At 38.7% G+C, this 25,729-nt stretch overlaps 1 protein-coding gene and 1 long non-coding RNA gene across 8 annotated transcripts in view; both read right to left on the bottom strand.

The window, feature by feature from the left end:
* LOC137197283 (uncharacterized) overlaps positions 1-6,780 on the bottom strand; it is a 98,792-nt gene extending 92,012 nt beyond the window's left edge. Inside the window, exons 1-2 of one of the 6 annotated variants that reach the window (XR_010931384.1) lie at positions 6,456-6,780; positions 4,672-4,782 (exon numbers count right to left, since the gene is read on the bottom strand). This is a non-coding gene — a long non-coding RNA (uncharacterized lncRNA). The remainder of the gene's footprint in view (positions 1-4,671; positions 4,783-6,455) is intronic. The other 5 variants (XR_010931385.1, XR_010931379.1, XR_010931381.1 and 2 more) reach the window with 5 other exon arrangements.
* Positions 6,781-17,724: 10,944 nt separating this feature from the next.
* Positions 17,725-25,729, bottom strand: part of anapc1 (anaphase promoting complex subunit 1) — a 55,652-nt gene continuing 47,647 nt past the window's right edge. For both annotated transcript variants that reach the window (XM_067610607.1, XM_067610608.1), the window contains exons 50-53: positions 23,158-23,253; positions 22,399-22,588; positions 18,747-18,878; positions 17,725-18,462 (exon numbers count right to left, since the gene is read on the bottom strand). In XM_067610607.1, the coding sequence (XP_067466708.1) occupies positions 18,320-18,462; positions 18,747-18,878; positions 22,399-22,588; positions 23,158-23,253 (561 nt within the window). In that variant the 3' untranslated portion in view covers positions 17,725-18,319. The remainder of the gene's footprint in view (positions 18,463-18,746; positions 18,879-22,398; positions 22,589-23,157; positions 23,254-25,729) is intronic.

Genomic DNA, 25,729 nt, shown 5'->3' with positions numbered 1-25,729 from the left:
TGAAACTACTACTGCTCGAAATGAAACATAGTGGCTGCTAAGGGAAAATCCATGGACATAAAGTGTCAATAAAATACATGTTGCATCAGTGACTTTTACCCTCTGCGGTTTAGAAAAGGTTTCATAAGACCAAAGGCAGTGAAAGAGGAGGGACACATAGAGGAACCATACACTCCTTCAACTGAAGTGACATTTTGAATCACACCCTTTTGTAGAATCTGATGAGAAAAAAAAATCTAATAATTTGAGATTAAGGAATTCCAATAGAAAACAAGAGGTGTTATTTTTCAATGAATGAGGTACGTACTTAAACACACTGAATGAAGCACAGATTCAGGCTGTGAATCGGAGCCAATAAGGATTACAAATGATTCTACCACCAGTTCCTGTGACAGTGAGATGACTCGAGTTAATTTCATTATGTGTGTGCGTGTGATGTAAAATCTACCTTTGTTTTCGTTGCTGCACAAATAGACACAAGCTTTACTTTCATTTGAATGAGCTACTGTATCTGTGGTTTGCATCTTGCTCTGCAACATAAAGAGCAGCAGTAGCCTCTACAGGCATCTGCTGACAGCATGCTCAGGGAAGTGAAGTGACTACTGGCTACTGTAGTATAGTCTAAGCCAAAGGTTTCCAGGCCTTGATACCTTTTCTGTAATTGAACAGACGTTACTGCAAGCGTAGTACTTTTGTTCAAAGGATCCAAAAGTAATTTGGCCTGCTGTTCCAAAGATGTTTCCCAAATTTTCTCTTTCTTTTGCTCACATGTTCAGATGGTCTAAGGTTGGTGGTGATGGATAACAAAAGTTTAATCTCTCAGAGCCACCATTGAGGACATCTTGGCCTTGGCAATATAAAAGTTTTTAATGATATAAAGAGGAGTTTACATTCTACAATTGCACACCTACAGTCTCTCACATTTGAGGTTTTTAGCTATGTTAGCAGCATGGCTGTTGGGGTAGCAATATCAGTGTGTCAGTCTTCAGTCCAGAAAGAAATATCTCAACAAATTCTACATGTATGCCATTCATTTTTGTACTGACATTCATGAACTCCAGAGTTTGAATCCTACTGACTATGGTGATCGTCTGACTTGTCTTCTAGTGCCACTATGGAGGTTCACATTTGTGACATATCTCAACAACTATTAAATGGATTGCTATTACTTTGGTATAAGACCAAATACCTGCAAAAACAATAACTTCCCCTTCATCCTCAGCTGTACTTTGTGTTTTGTGCTAATTGGCAAATGCTAACTAAAATGGTTGACATGGTAAACATTATATCTGCTTCACATCAGCATGTAAGCATTGTCATTGTGGGCATGTTAGCTGACATTAGCATTTAGCTTAAAGCACCTCTACAGTCTCATAGAGCTGCTGGAATGTATGTAGACTCTTAAGTCTTGTATTAGGCTAATTATGATATTTTTAGAACAAACACCTTAAAACTGACATTTAAAAAAAGGAATTTTGTTTTTCCCATCTAACCAAATTTACAGAAACTATAAACAGTTGAATGAATAGCCAAATAATTTTGTGAGCAATTCATTTGAATTTGGTGGAGTTGGTTGGTGGCTAGTGAAAATTTTATTAGCTGGATGGGGCTGGGGCTGAACACAAGAACAAAAGAAAGACATGAAAAACTCACTAGGGAATCATAAAAAGAACTTATATAAAGTATAAATAGAATTTAAATGGAACTTAAAATACAACAGAAATGTTCAGATTGTTTGGAAACATACAAAGTGCAAACAAAAGTTTCATGAATAATACCCAACATAAAGCAAATACAGCCTCAAAATGTGTAGATACTTTTGAAACAAATACACGACTAGTAACGAAAACCTTTCACATGACTCAATTTAAAACCAAAACATATCAATGCTCTGGGCAGGTGTCACCATGGGCTCAGTGCATTCGATGGGGGTGCTGGGAGCATTTTAACCACAGCTCGTTCCAGGAAATAGTGAAATTGACTTGTTATATTAGCGCCGTACCCATCAATGCTCTAGCGTGTTCCGACTGTGATGATCACTCACTGTGCAAAATTAATTACTTTTAATCACTTTTCCATTTTGGTTGATTTTTGATTGTGGTTGTTGATTATTTAGGCCTAATTTGGTTCATGTTACTGTATTTGTCTCTTTATAAAGTCCTTCAACACATGAAAATGATGATAAATGAGCTAAATCTCACCTGCTTGTGAAGGATGAAACTGAACTTGGACTGAACTTCACACCTTTATCTCTCAGCTTTCTCTGCTTCCGGCTGCATCTCCATAGCAACATCTCTGGTGTACATTTCCCCTAATTTGTCTATACGGAGGCACAGCACGGAGCGAGGTTTAATCAGCCAGATCCTGCTCAGACTTTATTTCCATGCTCACCAACGCTCAGTAAAACAGTTGAATATCACAGTGATACTAGAGAGGGCATTATTTAGTGTGATCATGGTTACAACAGACTTCACCATGGTAAATTAATTCCTAGAGGGCTTAAAGCTTTATACAGCAGTCACATATGGATATAGATTAATCAAGGAGACACAAGGAAGAATTAGAGTGTTAAAAATAGATATCTATAGACAGGTTTTAATTGCGAGATAATTCATGCTAGGCTAACTGCTCCCCCGGATCTTTGCCTGGCTGACTTAAATTAAATGCAGCCATCATTTTTTTGTCCAATAAGCAACTAGTAATTAGAAAAGTTTAGTATTAAGAAAGTGCTTTAAACAGTGTGTAAAACCAAAAAGTAACTACAAATAATACCAAATATGTTACAAGAAAGACATGAATGGCTTTTTTAAATGGGTTTCACTTTTAAATACACATTATTAAAATCATGCTCGCTGGGGTTAATCGCATCACTGGTCAGTGCGTCATTCGGTGATTACTTTGCCAGCTGCTCAGATTTTCAGATTTCAAAACGTATTTTAGATCACACTGTGTTTTGGAGTGACACTGCCCCCTAGTGACATTTCACAAGCTCGGCAAGCTACGACTAGGTGGCTGGTAATGCAAAGTTATGATTCCAGTGTTGCAACACACACACACTTCTTTAAAAAACGATAGGTTCACAATTATTCAAGTCTGTCCTTAAACAATACTCACGTGCCAAAACTAAAACATTAACCCATGTTTTTGATCGCTGTGATCATTCCTTCTTTTCATACTGGGATTTAAGAGATGATGTCATAATGCATTTTCGGTGTAAATGATGGGAGCCAAAATTCACAGTCCTTCTTCCATGCATAAGTGTATTTGAGAGTTTATTTGAAGCCAATATGAGGCGTCAGCCACCCAGTTTAGTCAAAGTAACTGTCTGTTTATTGCCAAATTCCCATTTTTTATACGACTGCACTGCAGCTGAGCAGGAAAACACTGTCCACCGAGACACAAAGAGGATTCTTTTACGAAAAAGGAGTGATATCCACTTAATTTAACTTGCTCAGACGACTGAAGCCTCATCTTAACTTCTGATAAACTTTTAAATATATTTTTGCTCAAAAAGGAGGACTGTGGATTTTGGGCCTATCACATGCAGTGTAAGCACATTTGAAGGGGATCTTTTAACAGTCAGTATGAACAGGAGTAATGATTACAGTGAGCAAAACTGTTTCAAATGCTCATATAGACACCTGACTATTGTTTTAAGACGGTTTTGTGTCAAGTACAGATCCACACTTAATGCTAAAGCTAGAATATCGACTAAGGAGTCACAGCTGGTTGGGTACAATATGAGTTATCAGCAAGGTTGGAACATGTCTTCAATTTGCAAGTATTTTACATATAATCTGTCATCTTCTGTCACTGCCAAAAATGTGTGATACGATATCGTTGACATCTGGAAAAGTACAAGTGTTTTGCTTCCTCCTGCTAAGCAGCAGACTTATAGTTGCCCGGGGATGCAAAATGGTGCAAATGACAAGAGAAGGTTTGTGCTGCTGAGGTCACCGAGAAAGCTGAATGAGGAAATGACTTAGCTGCTGTCTCTAACACACGCACGAGATACATGATCTCAAAGAACAATCCTCTTTACGTAAAGGTTGTATAAATAAAACATGCAAACCTACTCCACTCTATTGTCTCTCTGTCACACACACACACTCACACACGTACAGTCTCTTCCTCTCGCTCCCTCTAACACACTCAATATTCAGCTCATATCCGGGTTTGACAGCTCTATACTTCTAAGTCTCCAGCCACATGAATGGAGGAAACAGGGACAGGGAAACCCCACGTCACTCATTATGAAACTCATGCACACACTACACCACGAGCAGTCTTCATCTACATCTTTACTTCAAATGAGTCCAAATAGTGAAGAAATGAGGTGGTGTTGGGCACATGAAAGCACTAAAAAGAAAGTTGTGCTATTTTATCTGGCAGTATCTTCTTAAGTCTTTGCATGGGGTGAACTGAGATATTTCTTAGGAAGTAAAAATAAAAGAAGAGTTGTGCATTTATAGAACGTTGTGTCATAAGAAAATAATTGATCTGTTTGAAATATCCTCCTCAACGTGGTGATGAGTTCAAATACTGTTGGAAATATCATTGTCATACAGAACAGGTCGAACAGAAAACAAGAATAATGAGATCCTGCCACATCAACGAGAAAAAAAAAAAAAAGACTAGTTACACAAAATAAATAACTGAAGGTTCACTTACTAGAATTTCTCTGAGCTGTCAACCATACTTCATTGTCCTCGTCAGTGGAGTGTGATAACTAAGCAAACCCCATTCGCTTTTTCCACAGCTGTCGACCACAGTATACACGGTCTACAGGTAAGAGTGAGCAGATAGAGAGTTTTGTTAGTTGACATCATCCGCTAATGTAGACTATGCACTGTGATTGAAAGCTCTGGGAAAACTTAGTAAGTGGACCTTGAGTTCAGTTTGGTTTTTTTGTTTGTTTCTTTGTTTGTTTTTTCTTTTAAAAAAGGTCCAGAATGAACTTTCCCACCTAAAATTAGACTTGTTGCCAAAATGCCCTCACATTAACAAACTTACATGAAAAAAGCGAAGACATGTGGCTCATGTATTTTACCAATTTCATTGTTAATTTTTTACATTGCTGGACTACATTGTTAATTTACTTACAGTATTTATTGTATCTTGCTATTTGCTGTAGTGCAGGAAGCTTCAGCAATCTTCTTGTGTCATTTTGGAAAGAAGCGTGTGTGAAATGAATGAAATGTGATGTACATGTAATCAATACCGGAACTTCAGAGTTCCCTCTTGACTTTGGAAACAGCAGCTGACGAACCAGTCACACCTCAAGGTGCATCTAGTAGCAGTTCCGGTGCTTTCAATAGCATCACACAGTCTTCCTCAGCAGTTTGGAGCTTGCCCAGCTGACATGGCATTGTGGAGTTTTTAATTTCCATTTCTATGCCAACGTATACTATATAACGACAACTCTGCAAACTGCTGAGGAAGATCATGTGATGTAATCAAAAGCTCAAGAACAGCTACTTAAAGAACCTTAAGGCGAGATGGTTTTGTCAACTAATTACCTCTTGTCTCGTACAATTACAGTAACTTGAAACAGAATGCAGTTTTACTCAAGTTAAACCCTCAGTTATGTGTCTGGTTTTCTTTCTTGTACTCATGCTGCAGTAATTTATAAAAATAAATAAACATAAACATAAAAATAAACATAATTTGTCATGTTGTTCAGTCATATTTTCTTTCTGAAGTTTTTGAAGTCTTAATTCTGACGCATCAGCGTGTGAGGTCTGCCTTACACCTGTGAAGTCAGTGGTTTCCGACAGCACGTGAACGCAGCATCTCTTCCATTGACTCCCCAGGTTTCAACAGTTTGCGTTTATCAAGTAATTAAGTGACGCCCACTGCATTCTGGTAAAGTCTTTCCAGGAGGTGACGCTCACCACCCAAACTTCACACACTGATAAGATCAGTCTATAAAAAGATCAGAGAAATTCACACAAGAGAGTCACAAGAATATTTTGTGCGGGACAGTATAATAATAACCTGCAGCAGCTCATCTGACGCTCGTTGTGCATTCATGGCTTCAACGCGCACAGAAAAAAATGCGGACAGTGTGCAGCCAAGTCAAAGAAAATTGTTTCAGATCAAGTCATTCAATAACTTTTATAAAAAGTACAAAAGGAAGAGGAAGACCGGGTTACTATCTCTGTCTGACACCGCATACTTCCTTTTATCTCTGCAAAAACCGCCCATTACGCATGAGTGAGCACTGCACGGCCCTTAAACTTCTTCTAACAGTTCTGCTGTGTCTACTTAAGAGCAAGAGTATTGAAATATCGCTGTGATGTTGCACAAATTCAACCTCAGTGAATGCAGAGCTCTATCAAAGTCAAAAACTGCTTCCTCATTTGGACTTTGAACAGAGCACAGCTGTGAAGTGGAGAGCTTATCTGAGTGTTTTGTGTTTAATTCATAAAAAGAGAGTGAACTCACAGACTTACCCAACATCACAGGCGGTTAGGCGCACACTTAGCACGTCTTTTTCTTTTTCTGTCTTTTTTTTTTTAACCTCAGCCAACATTTGCGAGGGCACGAATCTGCACCACCTCGGTCTGACATATTTTCTTTCACTATCAAACTTTTGCACTGCGGAATAAAAGTCATCCTGAATACACACCAAACCATGTGCGCGCTTTCTCTCTCTCTCTCTCTCCTCACTAACTTTCTTAATTGCTGCACCAGGCTGCTCCTGTGCAGCTCCACCATTGAAACTGAGCTGTCTGCGAGAGTTGCATGTAATACAAATTCGTATTTTTGGTCACACCCACCTCCTGTCACTCCTCCCTCCCCTCTTTTGCTGCGCAACGGGAAGCCTAATTATGAATGGAGTTCTCTGTTTGCCATAAGTGTTTAACTAGATTACATTCACTGACAGATATAATGTAAATAACAGATACACACCTATCACTGACATTTATGAACAATGGATGCAGGTGAACTCAGACAGCCTGTTTCACTGTGATTATAATCATTAACTCATCATGAGCTGCTTCAACAGTAACATACTTACAGGTCAATTATACAGGAATGTACAAATAAAAATATAGGGAAAAGCGACTAAAATTATGTTTTTTTTTATAGGTACAAACAACCAATTAATCTGATACAGTCCAATACAACAGCATCTTCCACATTTTCAGTTTTTGTTGACATTATCAGAAAGGTGAGTACTTATGTCTTCACTATGATGGTGGTCATGTGATCATTTTCCCCCATTTGTGAGTCCAAACACTCTAAATTAATTATTTATTTCTAAAAATGTTTATTTGACATTGAATCTCACACTACTGCGTAATAGTAATGGATAAAATAAAAGTGTAGTATCGTGTCCCATAAGTGGATGTTGCAGAGGCTTTCTCATACTGACTAACCAGCTTCAAGGTTCAATTTATTCACCCAAACAAGACAAAAGAACTTTTTTTTCAACTGAGACTAACTTTAAAGAAGAGTCTAAAGCCATGATATCCACACTGTGAGGCTGTACTTCGGCACAGTGGTGCTTGGAACAAACCGTTGCACTGGTTGACATGTTCCTTCACCATGAAGAGTTTGTTGTTTGGAAGTTTGTTTAGAAATGGCTCTAAAGACGAGTAACAGCGATCATGTTTTCAGTCACCGGAGAGTAGCTCCATGTACAGTAACATGGCTGTTGCACTGTTGTTTGAGAAATTTACAATGTAGTACAAAGTCAAGAAGTTGTGATATGTAGCACAACAAGCTAGCAAAGCTCTGTAAACAGAACCGCGTCCCCACACGTGCAGTGGTGCCTGCCTTACATGGAACTACTCTCCAGGGACTGAAAACATGAAACAATGTGCCCAAACTCTCTGTGGCATGTCACTCAGCATATGAGATTTGTTGACAATAAGAAAAATATAGAAAACCGCCATCCATATCCTTTAAGCAGGTATGTTTACCATGTTCACCATCTTAGTGTGTTAGCATGATGCTAACACTTTCCAATTTGCACTAAACACAAAGTACACCAAAGGCTGATGGGAATGTCATTTGTTTTGCAGAAACTTGGTGATAAACCAAAGTACTGGACACATTGAAATTTTGACCAGTTAATGGCGCTAGATGAAAGTCATCCTGAGGAAGGGGAGTATGATCATGTGTAACAAAGTTCATGGCAAGTCATCCAATAGCTGACAAGCCATTTAACTGAAAAAAAAACCCACAAACGTCAACCTAGTAGCACTAGAGGAAGGAAAGTCAGGGGATCACCAAAGTTATTAGGTTTCATCCTCTGCAGACCATCAATGTCTGTACAAAATGTCATGGCAATGCATCCAATAGTTGACAAGCCTTTTCACTAAAAAAAACCCCCACAAACGTCAAAGCAAACGTCTAGTAGCGCTAGCGGAAAAGTCAGGGGATCACCAAAGTTATTAGGTTTCATCCTCTGCAGACCATCAGTGTCTGTACAAAATGTCATGGCAATGCATCCGATAGTTGCTGAGATATTTTAAAAGAGGTGGACTAACCAACTGGAGTTACACTATTAGCATGGCTAAAAATACAAGGAAAGTGCCTGCAAATCAGTTTTCTATGAGTATATTTTTCTGCATGAGAACCTTACCTGGCTGGTGTTTTCACTGCAGATGGTCTTCAAGTCATTGTTTCCACCCACCTGGAGTTCAAGCTTTGAAAATCAAACCTACGTATCTGTAAGACGATACTGTAGCAATTTGTCTGAAAAACAGTTGATGTAGGGGCCTATTCTCATACCAACCAACAAGCTTCAAGCTTCATCCAAGAGGATCATGGACATTACAGTGTCAACACACGCTAATTACAGAGCATAGAACAGACATCACCCATAAAATAAAACCATAGATTAAGACAACATAAAACTACATTCTACAAAATAAAGCACTAAAAGCAATAAATGAACCATTCAAATAAACAAAATTTAAAAAAAAAACATGTATGCAATAACATAATCCATATTGTGCACATGCAGAGGATGTCCTTCTCTTTTCTCCCCTGCAGCTTCATATTAATAATACAGGACATGTATGCAGATATATTAAAAGCTGCCATGCATACACAGGCAGGGAAGTACCGCCCATTTTCATGAACACACACACACACAGAGGAAGTAAAAGCAGAAGTTGTGGCTAAAGCTGGGGTTACTTCCTTGCAGTTTGTTTCGTTTTGCTTTTCATGCCTTGCTCAAAGGCACCAAGACCTGAGCCATTAAGAGAGGAAAGTGACTCCTTTTCACTTCTCTGAATGTTTGGAAGTGGTATCCTCATGCGGTAATTGTTCTCACTCACATTTCAATGGGATGGATATGATCTTTGTCATGTGGACTCACAACTTCTGTATTTAACAAAGTGAACCGAGATGAACCCTGCCCAATTTCTGCATAAATGCAAAGTGAGAAATTTCCTGTTTAGATTTCCATTTTTTCTCTGAAAGTGCAAACTGTGTGGAAACACCGGAGCTGATGTAACTGATGCTTGTGTTGTGTTGACCTCCAGTAGGGTGAAGAAAAACCGACGTTAGAGGAGAGGGAAGTACAGATGTGACGACATGCAGGGATTATGAACTCCTTCCATTACAGATATTTCAAAACGTTTATACCACAAATTACCCCACTGTCATCTACTAATCATTCTGAAAACAAACCGCCAAATTTCTTTGTTTTGTGGACTGAAACTTAAGAGAATAAAGGGTGAAACCAGCACATATTACCCACATCAGTGGCTCCCAACGTACAGTAGGAGTTGCAAGATAAATCTAAGGGTTCTTCCAGTGAATTTCTGGGTAATTCTGCCTCTTCAACTCTCTAAAAGATAAAATAAAGTTTAAAAAAATCACATATTGACAAGGGGTCTTAATAACTAATATAAACTATTGTAAGTCGGATCAGTTTTCAGTGTCTAATGTGTTCATAAAGCCCTCCCATCTATTGCTCAAAGTGGTTTTCATATCCAACAAGATAATGCAGACACACCCTCATACAAAAATTATGAATCATGAACAAAGTTAGTTTGTATTACTTATTTGGCCATAAAGAGCAGGAAGAATCTTCACTGGTCTGTGGTTAACAGGGTTTGCTGATGTTACAGTTTCTTGCAGTTTTGGGAGGAGGGGGTTAAACGTCTCTTACCGCAGTAACAATAAATGTAACACTATATTTGTCCTTATGTATGTCAAGGCATGTATTTCCTTTCTTATGTTGGTTCACTTCTGATATGTTTGTCCTGTTTAATGTATGTATGACGAGTTTAAAACACAGGGCTGTTGGCTGATTGAACTTTGGTTGCTGTAGATGTTATTGGTTTGTGTAACTATCGTCAGTTTATTGACATTTATTTAAAATTGCAATATGGGTAATAATAGGTCTGTAAGAGATTCATAATGTTGGTAATTCAATCATTTTAGATCATTGTATATCTTTAGGTGGTAGTAGTTGTCTTGTAGCTTTTTCCAGCAAGCTAAAATTATCATTTTCAATCAATCAGATTTTTTATATAGCACAATTCATACAGTAGAAGTAATTCAAAGTGCTTCACATCAAAAACAAAGATTAATACACTGATAAAATACAGGAATAAGTTAAGAATCAAGAAGAAAAAAATGGCTAATTGGCATGATTTCAATGACGTCACAAAGGCATAGATTTATGATTTAAATAGACACTATAATCACTTATAAAAGTGCAGGGACAGAGAGGGCTGACATACTTTAAAACTAATGCAATTACATTACAATAAACTTTTCATACTTTAAGTTAATTGTACTTTCTTCACCTTTAATATTTACCGATGTAAGGCAATAACTGTACGTACAAAGCTCTGCACCACTGATGTGTTTTTTTATTTTCATTTCTCTTTAATTTAGTTTCACACAGTGGTCACATCTTAAAATCAAAGTCAAACTCTGTTAATCAGTTACTTGTACAATAATTTGCCCAGTTGACTGAATGAGAAAAGACATCTGTAAATGTTGACTCTGTTGTTTCCGCTGCTATGATGTACTGGAAAGACAAAGACAACCTCAGAATTCCCTTGAAGTTATAAAGCTTCTCTAAGTTTTGGCTCCTTGGTGGTCCGCTGTCAGATCAGAGCCCTTCAAAGTGTCATTTGTTAATTTGTTTAGGTCAGGGTTAAAACAAGATTCACTTCAACACTAGATGCTCTTGTGTTTAAAGTTAAGACATGAGAAAAGCCACACAGTCCGAGGGCGTGTTCACTGTGACACACTTTGGCTTATTGTGTAAACAAACAACAGGATTTTTTCCTGGAGGCAGTGCTCTTTTTCCCACAGGCTCAATACAGACAGGCAGTTATTATAAACACTGGACTCAGCTGTCTGTTTCCCAACACATGCCTCAGTGTCGTCTGGGACAAAACACAACTCTTTCTGTCTTACACAATCTTACATTCTTCTAGGCATTTAAATCTTATCCTGAGAGACTTACAATAAATCCGCAAAATCTGTTTCAAGGAAGCCTTATGTGAGTCACGACCACCCCATAAACTGATAAATGATCGTTGCTCAAGGACACTTAGGCAGGGTGCGTCTGAAAGTACTTTCAGACACAGGAAGGCAGGAAGAATCTGATTGGTTCATTTAGACCATAGCAAAGAAAACTGCTTTTAAGGACACAAATTAATTGGCACAACTTTCTGACAAGCCACCCTTTATAAAGGGATCCATAGGTATTCATCATTAATGCTTTACAATGTTTTACAGATGATTTATAAGCCTTTAATAAGAATATCTTTTGGGTTGCCAGGTTGTGGAAAATCCTCCTCCAGTACCAAACTGGCTTCGTCTTTTTAGCTTGTTAGTTCACCAGTACGACTCTCCAATGGATTGTTTGACCACGTACTTTCTGGAAAAGAGCTTCAGGGAATCTGGACTTAAATCCATTTATAACAGTTTCTTAACATTTTTACAACTGCAGACTATAAGAACCCTTTGATTGATTGAGCACTTTAGTAGGACCACCTGTGTAATCAAATGCAATCCAATACAACAGCTCTGCCTTATATTCTACTTTTACGACTTGAAAAGTGTTCGTAATATGTTGTCAACCCCATTAACATACATGTGGGTGGCAAAATATTAGGAACATAATGCACTCCTGTACATCACCACCACCCACTACGTCCTCAATAATATATATAAAGTAGAATAATCACCTTTCTGACAACGTCAACAAAAACTGAAAATGTATAAGCTTTGTAAAAGTAGAATTTACGGCAGAGCTGTTGTATTGGATTACATTAGATTGCACAGGTTTTCCTAATAAAGTGCTTGGTGGGTGTATAACAGCAAGTGACTGACAGTTTTGCTGGTTATATTATCAGAAATTGAGAAAATCAAGAACCATTATTATTAACTTAGAAACATTCATAACTGCAGTCTTGATGGCTTTTTAGAAAGTGAGAAACATGGGAACCTTTATTAATGACATTTGATTTCAATTGAGTCAGGAGATCATTAAAATCTTTGGGACTTATCATTTAAGGACCATGAATGTCATGTGAGAATACTGCAAAACTTTAAGGCAAACCAAACAACAGTGGTGGAGAAAGACTATTGCTGTCAATGGGCTGCCGTCGTCAACCTTTGAGCTTCTCTGCTAGTGAGGCTGAAAGTCCACAACGTGTCTTGGTTCAATTGGTGGAACTCTTGTTCTTCCTCTTTGATATACTGTAGATTATTTATACAGTATTTGCTTCCACTTCTCTTGAAAATGTTTCAGGTTGTTTTGCCTGGTGCCCATATACAGTTGGGACTGGTTCCAGTCAGGATCAAGATGCCTTGAAGACACATTTCACAGGACCTCATCGTCACTACTGTTCCTGAACACCACAAACATGCCTTAAAGGAGTCAAGTCTGTATCAAATGTGTTTTCTGTTTAAGTCTTGCTGCGGGTTGTCGGCTGGTATTTTTAATTCAGTAGAGGAAGGGTAATGAAATGAAGTTTTAGTCTTTCGGTTTCACTAAATTATCCCCACCAGGTATCAAAACAGGCAAATGCCTCTTTTCGTGAGAGGAGAAATTGAGTGTTAAGACCTGAAGACACGTTTTATGAACAGGCATGCGTACCCGCAAGCAAACTGCATCTTGTAATCAGCTGCGGCACTAAATTACTTTCAGACAACAAGACATGGCTTCAGACAAAGTGTCTCACAGTCCGCACGAAGCGTCGCTAGAAAGATCTGACTCCTCTTTTTCTACCGTTTCCTTATAACGTACTGAAACCCTGCGGCATTACAACAGCAGGGACACAAGCAACTCATTCAAGTCCAGGAAAGAAGATCAGCCTTTCAATGGAGAAACCAGGACTATTAAAACCACAAGGCTTTGATCATCTTAAAGACACACCAAGACAACGACAGGCTGCCCCGGTTCCTGTTGGCCCTGGACTCTCAGTTTACTCGTTAATGTCATGTGACACTTCCCTGGAATGTTTGTTAAGACATGTTGACTGAAACAGCACGTGTTTCCAGGAAACCGCACACACATCGAGGCCCAGCTGTGATACTGGACAACCCGTTAAACATTATACTACATGGGTAGCATGTTGGCATAGTGAGCAGGGAGGTCAATGAAAGTGGCAGGGGTTGTGATGATGAGATTTGTTTAATTTGTGGAAGGCTGCAACTGACGATTATTTTAATTTTTCGATTAATGTGTTGATTATTTTCTCGATTAGTTGTTTGGTCTATAAAATGTCAGAAAATGGTGAAAATTGTCAATCAAGAGCCCAAATGACATCCTCAAAATGTCTTGTTTGTCTTGTCCAACTGTCCACAACTCAAAGAAATTCTGTTTACTATCATAGAAAACTGAAGAAACCAGACAATATTCACATTTGAGAAGCTGGAAAAAGAGAATTTTGACTTTTCTTCTTAAAAAATGACTCAAAATGAATCAATAATCAAAATAGTTAGTGATTAATATAATATTTGGCAACTAATCAATTAATTGACTTATCATTGCAGCTCTGAATTTGTTTTTAGTGCAATATTTTAGAGCATTAAAGGTACATTTATTGATTTTTGGGGTGGCACTTGGAACAGTAAATTAAACCAACATTATCCATTATCTGACATTGCAAACATGTTAGCAAACAGCTGCCTATTGACTCATTCAGCTAACACAGAGTGACAATATCATTCATTTGGAATCATGTCTCTGGCCGCTTGAATCTAATGTAAGTCCAATATTGGACTGTTTTTAGCTCTGTTTTGGTCTCCACCTACTCCTGGGTTAAATATCTGGCTCTTTAGCTGCTAAATGCTTCACGACATTCACCAGCTCACTTTGCCTGTCTGCCGTCTGTAGCTGGTGCTTTTTTTTTCCTCGCTGAAAACAGCTGCCTGCTGTGTCTGCAACAAGGTAGATGAGCGCTGAGTTTTCAGGACGGAAAACCAAAACAATGAGCTAAAATACACTTCAACGCTCTGCAGGTTTGTCACTGCAAGAGAACTCTTTCACATTACACAGTAATTTGAGACATTGTTCATTTAAAGACTATTGATAAGGGCAGCTTTAATTACTGAATGATTTGTTATATATTGGTATGATTTCTTTGAGCAAAAATTAACCAGTTAATTAAACATCAAAGTCAATGAATTATACGTTTTGATTTCGGACAGAACAAACAAACTGAAGACATCATGGGCTCTGGGAATTTGTAAGGGGCATTCTTCTTTCTTTCTTTTACATTTTACAGGCCTATGTTTTGTTGTCTTGTGTTTTTTAATAGAGAGCTGACAACTGCGGACATATGTCTGCTGTATGTCCATAGCAACACAAGCAACAATCCCCCAACTCTCGTTAAATTTTTATTCAAATATTGCTAAATCCTGATTGGTGCACCAAAGTACATGACATCACCTTTTTCCCAAGTGGGTCCCTCCCCCCTTCAAACCAGTGAAAAGAGCACAGACAAAAACAGAAATACAGAAATCTATAAATGTGAAATAACCAAAGGTTTGGCAGAAAATGATGTGTTCATGTAGAAGCTTGTAATAAGAAGCTGAACGAGATTTCAGGCGCTTTAAATTCTTCAACCACCACTTTGATTTTGGTGTTGCTGAGCACAATAAGAGGTATATTATTACAATGTCTGTCACGAAAAAGGGGATACACACGTCAGCTGTTACATACAACAGAATATATACAGAGAAGAGAGCCTGACTGTGATGAGAAAACATAGCTTTGGTTTTAATATGGAGCCTCAAATGGACTCCCAAATGACTCTGAGTGCTGATAAAAGCCAGGAAGCATGTCAGAAAAACATAACAGAAATAACCACAAATGGCTTCTTGTGGCAAAAAAAAAAACAAAACAATCAAAAGTCAGGTACGTGTGGGTCTGAAAGTTTCTTCTCCACTATAAAAAGAATGTGAATCATGTCTGGTTGCTATTTTTGGGCCTTTCCAAGGTTAAAATCCTAAGAAAACCCTTAAGAGAAGCTTTTGTTAACTGTGTTGTTCAGCAGGAAGCACATAGGCGTTTAGACGTGGGTGGACCAGCATATTCAGCTCTTAACAGATGCCTTGAATCCTGTTTTATCCACCCAAACCAGCAGAATTAGCCTCAGTATGAGGAAGAGCGCAGACTCCCAACAGATAGAAAGGACGCTTATTGGCTCATCATTATAACCTGCTTTGGTGCAGCCAATTACTACCTATAACTAATGAGAAGTTTTCCCATATGAAATCATGGAAATTGCTGCCATTTGTTGGTAGATGTTTACTTTGAGTTAGGTGAATGAGCCCTCAGAAAACATTCATCTTACCTCATTTCACACACACACACAAACACACACACACACAAAATCAAGAGGTATACAAACAAATTCTTCCTTCTTAAGAGTTTGATCAGAGTGTGAGCAGCTGCTCTATGTGTTTCAGCTCTGTGAGGAGGGTGTGGACCACTTGTTTGTTCGGATGTTTTCCATTTGCTCTGGAATGTTCTCAGAGCTGTTGGTTAGCAATGATCTAAGACTCTGCACAGCCTCCCACACACTAACTACACTGACATTAGAGTTTCCATACACTCAAAATTAAAGACTTTTTATAGATTTTAAAGGCTTATGTTTGGTGAAATCCAGGTGGCTACATGCCTTTAATCAAAACCAGACACCATTTATCTTCTTTCAAGCAAGTCTGAGACTCATGTTTTCATTTTCTGTTTGGTAAAATCTCAATAAGTTAGACGGCTCTGGCTGAAAATCTAATGGGGCAGATAGGCATCAGCCCAAGGAACGGTCGATTAAATTTTGGTGACGATCTTGCACTTTCAGCATCAGATAGTTTTAGGCATTTATGCTGCGTTCATGAGCTGGTAGGAAAGTCCCACAATCCTTGGTTTCAAAGTTTGAGACTAAACAAAACATTCAGATTCAGAAAATCCAACAGCATCACATAACTATATGAATATGAAGAAGAACTCACCCTGACTTTGTGGATAAATTTACTTTTCACTAACAACTGTGTCTATGTTATCAGTCTGGTATGTGTTGGTATGTGCTGCTGCTGACTGTTTTTCGTGAACTTTTACAATTTTAATTTGACCACTCAGATTACTTTTATCGTCTTGTTAACGTTCTCTTCAAACACAGCAGCACTCAGTCAGCGGTTAGTTTCTGACTACCTTCATGGTCATTAACATGTGCAATCATAAAAACAGTCTGACTTTTTAAAAGTTTCAAGTGACAAAACAGGTTTTCTGAACAAATCATCCAAACAGATTTGTCTTGTTGTGAACGCACAAAGCTAACTTGTCTCCGATTGCCCTCTCGTTAAACACCTGCATATCTGCTGATATCTGTTAAATTTAATCACCACTGCCCTGCGGTGATGTGGCAGCTATCCACCCAGCCTGTTTTCTCTCAATTTTAATTCTTTTGTGAGGCGAAATAAAAGCTCTTTGCTTTTAATCTCCCCAAACAAAATGTGTGTTTGTGTTATTTGCATTCTTTCCAACCAGTGTTGTTTTTTTTTATATCATTCTTCAAAAAGTCTCAACAAAATTGAACAATAGAGGCTGACAGCTTGCGCAGAGGCCACGGGAGATAATGACTGTATCAGAGCTGTTGTGGAGAATCACAGAGAAATTAAAAAGGCATTATTTGGTTTATTTAATTCATTAACCAACCAGAGTAAAAGACACATAAGCGAAGCCAACTGTTTTTCCACTAAGTGCAAAAGTAGAGTAAATTAATGCAGTCTTATTTAAGGACATTGTTCTATTACAGAAATACCAGTGGAAGATTTGGAGACTCTTTTCATGTGGGGAACCACCCAAAGACAAACCAACAGCCCGTTTTGATCCTCGACTCACTTTAAAAGAACTTCATCTTGATTTCAGGGATGCAACATTGGCAACAAAACAATCAGATCTGTGTTAAAATAAAAAAGAACAACACATGATAAACAACGCTGTAAGAAGGCTGACCAGTTTCAGCCAATGAGAGAATACAGCACAACAAAAAAATACAGCGTTGTTTTGTCTCAGTGGTTTGAATGCCTCAGCTGGTCTTTGTCAGAAATCTAAAACGACTCCAAAGAAATGCATCTGTGCTTTCCGAAAGATTTCCTTCAAACTAGAGTTAAAAAAAAAAAAAAAACTAAAGACAGGAGAACAAAGGCAGTTGACATCCTGGTTTACACAAGAGCTGGCTGTCTGAGCCTTATATCAAGACGCAAAATAAACCACAGTAATCGTCAAGTGTGCAGGTTCTATTTTATTTTCTTGCCATAGGTTTCTCATCCTCTTAACACTGGGGCCTGAACTCAGGAGAGCCCTCACAGGCAGCATGGACACTGGTACTACTACAGCCGACTGCATTCGTGTTGTACTGATCAGTCCTTTCTGTCCTTGTTTGTCAGTGTAGAAAAGTTGGCTGTGGCTTGACTTATAGGCATCAAAACAGTCCTTATTCTGGATTTATTGTACCACAAAAATGGCACGAGTACTGCGTCATCATTGCAGCCTAAACTTTCTTTATGTTGTAAAAAAAACTAAATAGAAATATTATATTACAAAACTTTAATATTAGTTATTCCATTTTCTAGAGGCTGAGAAGGAAAAAGTCTGTGTGCTCCAAACATTTCTTCTCAGAGGCAGCCGGGTCGCAGTGAGGCAATAAGACGCAAGACGTCTTACGGTGACGTCTTGTCCCATGATGATGTGCACACCCGCAGGTGTTACAGGTAGAAATCAGCCATCTGTCCTACCTGTGCTGGCAGTGGGAACGTAAGGCTGTGAACTGCGTCTATGAGAGGTTACTAGCCAGTTGACTAGTGCTGAGCATCGGGATCAGTATGCTTGCAAAGGGAAGCCTGGCAGGGTCTGTGGTCCAGCTGCAGAGCCCAGCAGGGCGGGTACCAGCCTCAGCAGGTCTCTGAGAGGGATGCCCAACCGGCTGCTACGTGACAGTAAATCCCCGAGTGAAGTGCAGCCTGCAAGGAGAGAGGATAAAACAACAGTTACTGTCACAAGTGAGCAATGAAACTGTCATTTTCTTTGGTGGTTTGGTGTTTTTCTGTAGGAATACTGCAGGGTGTTGGACTCAATCATGTCATTTCATGAGAGCAGGTCTATATCAGTGAGATTTAAAACGGCATGATGGATTTAAATGCCTTCTGTTTTGTGTATAGACAGTATTTGCATACAAAAGGTCATCCAACTGTAAACAGCTGCAGCTTTTAGTGTTTAGTTTAATGTATAAATGTGTTTGTTTTACCCTCCAGCTGTGCGTGTGTGTTCCTGAGGCAGGGGATGGAGCGATACACCAGGAAGCAGGCCAACATAATGGACTGGGCGTTCTTAGAGAGGGCCTCGCCCCTCATGTAGGACCTCAGCACTGAACTGTTGTCTGGAAGAGCAAACACACACAAAGCATACAGGTTTTATTACTTTGGGTGTTCTTATGTAATAGGTGTACTTAGAGCTACATTACTTTCACCTGGAAACAAACACAAAACATCTTTTCTGTACTTAGGACAAATTTAATTTAAATATTTCTGATTGAACTAAAGATAAAGGAAAGCAGACAGGACAGCACTGACAGACTGTAATATGCAACATTATGTGATCAACAGTTTATCTTAATTGTGAGTTTTAATGATTTGAGGAACGATGTCTGATATCCATTATACTTGGCCTTAAAACCATCTAACAAAATCAATTTGCTCACATTCTGCTACGATTCTGTTGTGTGGACTCGTGCTGCAACTAATTATTATTTTCATTATAGATGAATTTGACGATTATTTTTAATCACTTCGTCTGTAAAATGTCCAAAAATAGTGAAAAATGTTCATTACATTTTCCCAACATCCAAAGTGACATCTTCACATTTCTCGTTTTGTTCAACCAACAGTCCGAAACTAAAAGATTTTCAGTTTCACTATCATGTATGACAAAGAAAAGCAGCAACACCTCACACCTGAGGAACCACAAAATGACTGGCATTTTTACTTTAAAAAATGACTAAAACAACTATTAAGATAGTTGGAGATTAATTATCTGTTGATCGATTAATCTTCGCTACCCTGCTGTGGATCATGTGTGAAGACAATTTATCCCAGTCTATAATTAAGCAATATCTCATGACTAGCTGTGGTATATTGTGATTACAGTATATCAAGTGGTGTTATTTGTGACAACCCCCTTCGCTAAGCTGAAAGTAAACTGCTAAACTAACGCTCAAGCTAGTCAGCGATCTAACCAGAGTTTATTTATTCACATTAATTTGAACCTTCCCATTAATTGTTGGAAAAACTGTCCGGTGTCACTGGGGTCACGTTGCGAATTGTTTGCAGTAACATTCGGCCTACTCATTTTGGTAGGAGATGCATTGCTTGGTGTGGGAGCTTCAGTCACTAATAGTTCTGGAGAGAGCTCTCACGCTTGTGCCCGCTTACAGACATTATCTCTTTTGCTTCAAGGCCCATATCCGAAAGCTTTTGCAGCGCTGCGGTGCTGCAGAGACGATGGTTGGTGGAGCTCTGCGTCGTCCCTGCTTGCTTACAGATCGCGGGCCAACATTTTAACGATAGCCGTGGAGTGATAATTAAAAATAGAACTGTAACAGGACATTAAAAGTCATAGCCGTAGCATACGCTCATTATACCATGGCTATCAACCAGTCAGATTGCGAGATTTTAACTACCCATTTTTTATAAAGACACATATTTCATTCATGGATGAGTTCCAGAGAAAAGTAACATTCCTAATACTTGAGTTCAAGTTACTGTAGTTTGGTTTTCCTTTGAACAGCCTGCCAGAGCCAAAAGGCTTCATGAACACGAGACCGAAGGCCTGTTTCAACTGTTGTACACATTGTGCACGATTGCAGTCTGGTCTGACTACTTCACCTGTTTCCCACGCCTCTCCGTGTGATATTATTACTGTGTGTGTGTGTGTGCATGCACATTAGTGATGGAATGTGTGTTTGTTTGAGTGTATACACAGTCTGTTTAACTTCTAAACTATGACATTATTATGCTACACCCTGAACTACAAAACAAGCTGAAACACATCCAGCCTGTGAAATGCTCAAACGGTGACACTGCTGCTCTGTGAAGCCAAAATGTACTTTATCATCTCATGTGGTTGAGGTGAAAATAAATGAAACAGAGAAGTGATGCTTGTGAAACATATTCAGTGTAATTTTGTTCTTAATATGAGGACACATTTAAATACGGTTACGACTGTATCTGTCCGTTAAGTTTGTTGTTCATCATTAAATGAAGCAGGCTAGTTTATCATCTGGGCACCAGAAAAAAAAGGATTTTTGCAGGACACTGGTTGCTGCTTTTAGTGGAACCAGCTTCAAGGATAGGAGGCTGGTGATTTTCTATATTTTTATTACTGTCAACAAATCTCATGTGCAGAGCCAAACCAACAATGAATTCATCCTTCTAACAAGTATTTTGTGTGTGTGTGTGTGTGTGTATCCATAGCCTGATATATCTTATTCCTCTGTGCTGTAGACATCTGTTGTTGTCCGTTTGCCAAAAACTATTAAAAACACGTCAATGAGCCACTGTGTTGCTTTGGGTGTAGGGTTGGGAACTGAAAACCAGTTCTAAATTAGAACCGAATCCAAAATGCCAAGAGCCGGATACCCATCAGAAAATTTGAATTTCGGTTCTGCTTATCGGTTCCTAAACAAATAGAACTGTACAAGGACATTAAATGTCATAGCTGTGGCATACGCTCATTATACAACAGCTATCAATCAATCAGATTGTGAGATTTTAAATAGCCATTTTTTTATAAAGACACATATGTCATTCATGGATGAGTTCCAGAGAAAAGTAACATTCCTAATACTTGAGGTCAAGTTACTGTAGTTTGGTTTTCCTTTGAACAGTCTGCCAGTGCCAAGAGGCGTCATGAACACCAGTGTTTCCTGTGGAACGAGAGGTTTGCCAAGGGGACAATGTGAACCAGCGTTGTAGGGGGGGCTTCCCAGCTGAGTCATCAAGGCATTGGATTTATACACTGGAAGACTATCTATCTACTATCTTATTCCTCTGTGCCATAGACATCTGTTGTTGTCCGTTTGCCAAAAACTATTAAAAACACAATGAGCCGTTGCATTGGGTGTAGGGTTGGGAAGTGAAAACCAGTTCCAAATTAGAACCAAATCCAAAATGCCAAGAACTGGGTACCCATCAAAAAATTTGGTTTGGCTTGTTGGTTACTAAACACGATAACCCTTTATTATTGCAAACAAAGGCTTCATATCTACCAGGACGTGTCTACACGATGCATCAATGCAACATCATGTCAATTTGTTTAGATAGCAGTGAAGGGTGGATCGCAGTAAACGCTTCACTTTATTAAAGAAAACAAAAAGTCAAAGTGCAATGCATGCGGGAAGCTAATTGGCTTTAGGTCAGGTTGTATATCAAATTTGACCAAACATTTAAGAAGACCTGCCATGTTTCTACAGTAGCCTAGAATGGACAAACCAAACACTGGCTTCACAAAGGGCCTTTAGTGTTTTTCGTGACTTTCGCGGCCACCGTAGGTTGTCCAACATATCACAACCTCGTGCTTTTGTATTACATTGTAAATTTCTCAAAGAACTTCAGAACAAAGACAACAAAAACAACAAGCTAGCAAGGTAACCACTAATTGTTTCAGCTGTAGTGCAATCCATCCATCCAATATCAATGATTGTGAATTGAAATGTCTTTATTTAATTGAATCCCTGTTACGAATATCTGTGCTTAATTAAAGAAACTGTTCTACTTGATAAATGACTCCTGCTACTAGATTTTAAATTGAATTATTCAAGCACTCTCAATGTATCCAAACAACCTTCTTATTCACTCACATCCATCAATCACCCATCAACCGTCCCTCTCACCCCTCCTCACCTTTGAGCCAGCTGTCCAGTGCCACATCCACTATGTTCTTCATGACGGGCAGAAACTCGGAGGTGAGCAGGGCATCGTGGCGGTTAGCGGGACCTCGCAGGACCCTGCTGTCCCACAGCTCCACCACCAGACGCATCTGCCACAGGGGGAAAGTCTGGAGCAGGTCACCCCTTCGCAGAGCGCCCACCGCCTGAGAGACACCGGCAACGACATGAGTCAACACATGTTTAATCAGTCAGTGTTGATTTAGATCTGAGACGTTTGACAATTGTTTTTTTAGCTTAATTTTTGTGGTTTGTCATGGAGCGCAATGTGTTGGTACAGCAGCAGTTAATGCTAAAACACTACAGATCCAGAACCATCAGACTTTACTGCTGTACATTTCAACTGATTTTCACTAAGGCTAAAATTAAATCCTGTTATCCACAAACTGCACATGGTTTACATTAGTGCCAATCGTTCTCCAATGCATACCAAGTTTTTAAAATTGATTTGCTATTTCGAAATTGTTGGTTTCAGTTCAATTATGAACTCTCAAATAAACACGGAAACCAGGAAAACTAACTTGAGATAGGTAATCTATCAGAGCGAACATTTCATTTCACCGACTTATTTAAGTTTTTGGCAATTTTACACAATTAAATTTTACATTTCTTGGTAATGCAATTGCACAACAAATGCTAAAACAGTGACAAGTAAGAGTGAGGAGGACGAGTCATCATCCAGCTCACTCACTGTGTGTGGATGTATTTGTGTTACCTGCTCAATAGCGATGTATGTGGGCAGCATCTCTGGACACTCCTGCGTCACACATTCGTACAGCATGGCCGAGAACAACACCAGAGTGTCCTCTCTCTGCAAACACAACAGAATGAATGAGTGTGTCTGTGAGTGTTAACTGAATATAACCACAGACAGGTTGGTGCATAAATTACACAAAGTCTCTCTTAAACAAACATTTTGACAATATTTAAATCCGTCCATGACAGCACTAAAAGCTCAAATGCTCTCTCCTTAATGCATTCAACAATTATCCTCCTTTTCTGCTGTGTTTTCAGTGTGTTACACATTCTCGAGTTCTTGATAATGATCAAGTTCACTCTTTCAGATCCATGTTTATTTTGCGTTTCGATATAGATGAGGGTGAAATTCGGAAACATTTTGCAATTCTCCATTGGAGCACACATCATGCGAGTCAGATGCAGATCTAAGGGTAAATTTGCAAGCATCTCTGTTAAATTTCTTCTCACTTTGTGTGTGAGAGTTTATTTTTCAAGTAGTTTTTGGCATTTCAGTGAGAACACACACATGCAGTGAGTGCATTAGGTGTGCTTTTAGTTTGTGCTATTTATACACATAATGACTTTCAAATGATTTGGAAGATTTTGTCAATGAAATTGAAGGAATCAAGATGTACATCTAATGGTGTCAAACGGGGAAATCATCAAAACTGTACATTGGATAAGGCCTAGCTCATGACTCCTCATCTTTTCAAGTCACAGAAACCTAGTTAAATGAGCTATAAACAGCAATCACGGGGTTTCCATCAGAACAAACTAATCCGAGCACAGACAGTGATAAAGCTGCGGCAGAGACATATTTAGAAAGTGTACACTGATTAAAAACCAAATCATATACTTTCAAAGCTATTTTCACAAACCTGTAAGGACTAGGAGAAATATGCAGTCAAACAGGCAACTTGTACATTCAGATCTAGACATAGAGATATTTCACACCACATTAAAACCCAGACGGCAACAAATCTCGCAATTAACCTGCCAGAAAACACAATGTCCTCAATTTAAAAACAAAGAAAATATTTCACATTTGATAAATAAGAAGAAGTAGAGGAAAAAGGGGCAGGCAGAGCTGGTATGATTGCACTGATGAGAACAGATAAACAGCAAAGAAACCTCTTCCTGTTGTCGTTAAATTCAATTACAGAATGTTACGCTACAAAATGATTACTTCCCTTTCAATTCAGTGTGCAAAATGAAACCAGTGACCTCTATGCAATCCAACCAATTAACCTGAAGCCGTGATGAAGCAGCTTCTTTACTCAGAAAATAGGAGTCAAGCGATTCTCGAGCAGATTGAGCATCAGTCATGATAATCTATACAATCTATTTTAAGTCTGTAACACACCTAAAATTAGCCAGTGTATGACATGTGCTATACATGTAAAGCTGCCTTTATTTAAAGCCGACAAAATCTGCCACTTGGTACCTCATTTAAGGCTTTTTTCCCCTTGAATCTTGTTTACGAATCTATTTTTAGTTGTTTCAGCAGAATGGCTATATGGATGGCGTCAGTCGGACCACCACTTTGGTCCAGACTGAAATATCACAACTATTGGACAGATTGCCATGAAAGTTGTGCAAACATTCATGATCCCCAGAGGATGAATCCTAATGACTTTGATGATCCCCTCACTTTTCCTGTAGTGAAATATCTCAAAAAATATTTGATGGATTGCCATGAAATTTGGTACAGACATTGAGTTTCCCATCAGGATGAATTATAATCCAAGATGCCATCCTCAGGTCAATATTTTGTGTTTAATACTAATGAGAAAATGTTAGCATGCTACACACAAAACTAAGATGGTGAACATTGTACCACAGCAGCATGTTAGCATCCTGATGATAGCATTTTTTGCTCAAAGCAACACTGTGCCAAAGTACAGCCTCAGAGAGCTGCATGGCTGAAGACACTTAGCTTTGTTGACATTTTGAGTCAATGTCACGGTTGAATGTCTTTCTCAAAATCTTTTCCAACATTTCTATATGGACCAAATACATCACTGAACCGCGGAAACTTGTTTTGCATTTGCTTCTTCCTAATAAGTAAGTATCAGTTCATTTAACATAATGTAGCACAATCAATTACTGTATGTAAACAAAACACAGACAGAGAGTCTGGTCAACAATTCACATTTGCTTTTATGTCTACTGAAGGATGATATGGTTGTTTGTAGAATTAGTTTCACTCCATAGTGCGAGATCGTACACTGATGTTGTGCACTACAGACACACACAGCATGATTGCATGCATGTAAGTATTTTCATGTCAGGAAAGCAAAGCATATCATATATCAAACACTGATAAATGTGACCAGCATAAACATTTACTAAAACTTGGAATATGCATTTTTCATGATAATTAGGAGAATGTTATTAACAATATCCCAGTATTTATGATTATTTTAGCCAGGACACATGATGCATACTAACCCATCACCCTCTGTATTGTTTGCTCTGGCAGTTTCCATAGTTTTGTTAACATTTAGCTATTAGGGTGCTTATAAACACTACCCTGAAGAGGAACTGAA

This window comes from Thunnus thynnus, chromosome 14 (assembly GCF_963924715.1).
Source record: "Thunnus thynnus chromosome 14, fThuThy2.1, whole genome shotgun sequence".
Classification (NCBI taxonomy): Eukaryota; Metazoa; Chordata; class Actinopteri; order Scombriformes; family Scombridae; genus Thunnus; species Thunnus thynnus.
The sequence above is the reverse complement of the archived record's forward strand: the minus strand, read 5'-3'. Positions and strand labels throughout refer to the sequence as shown.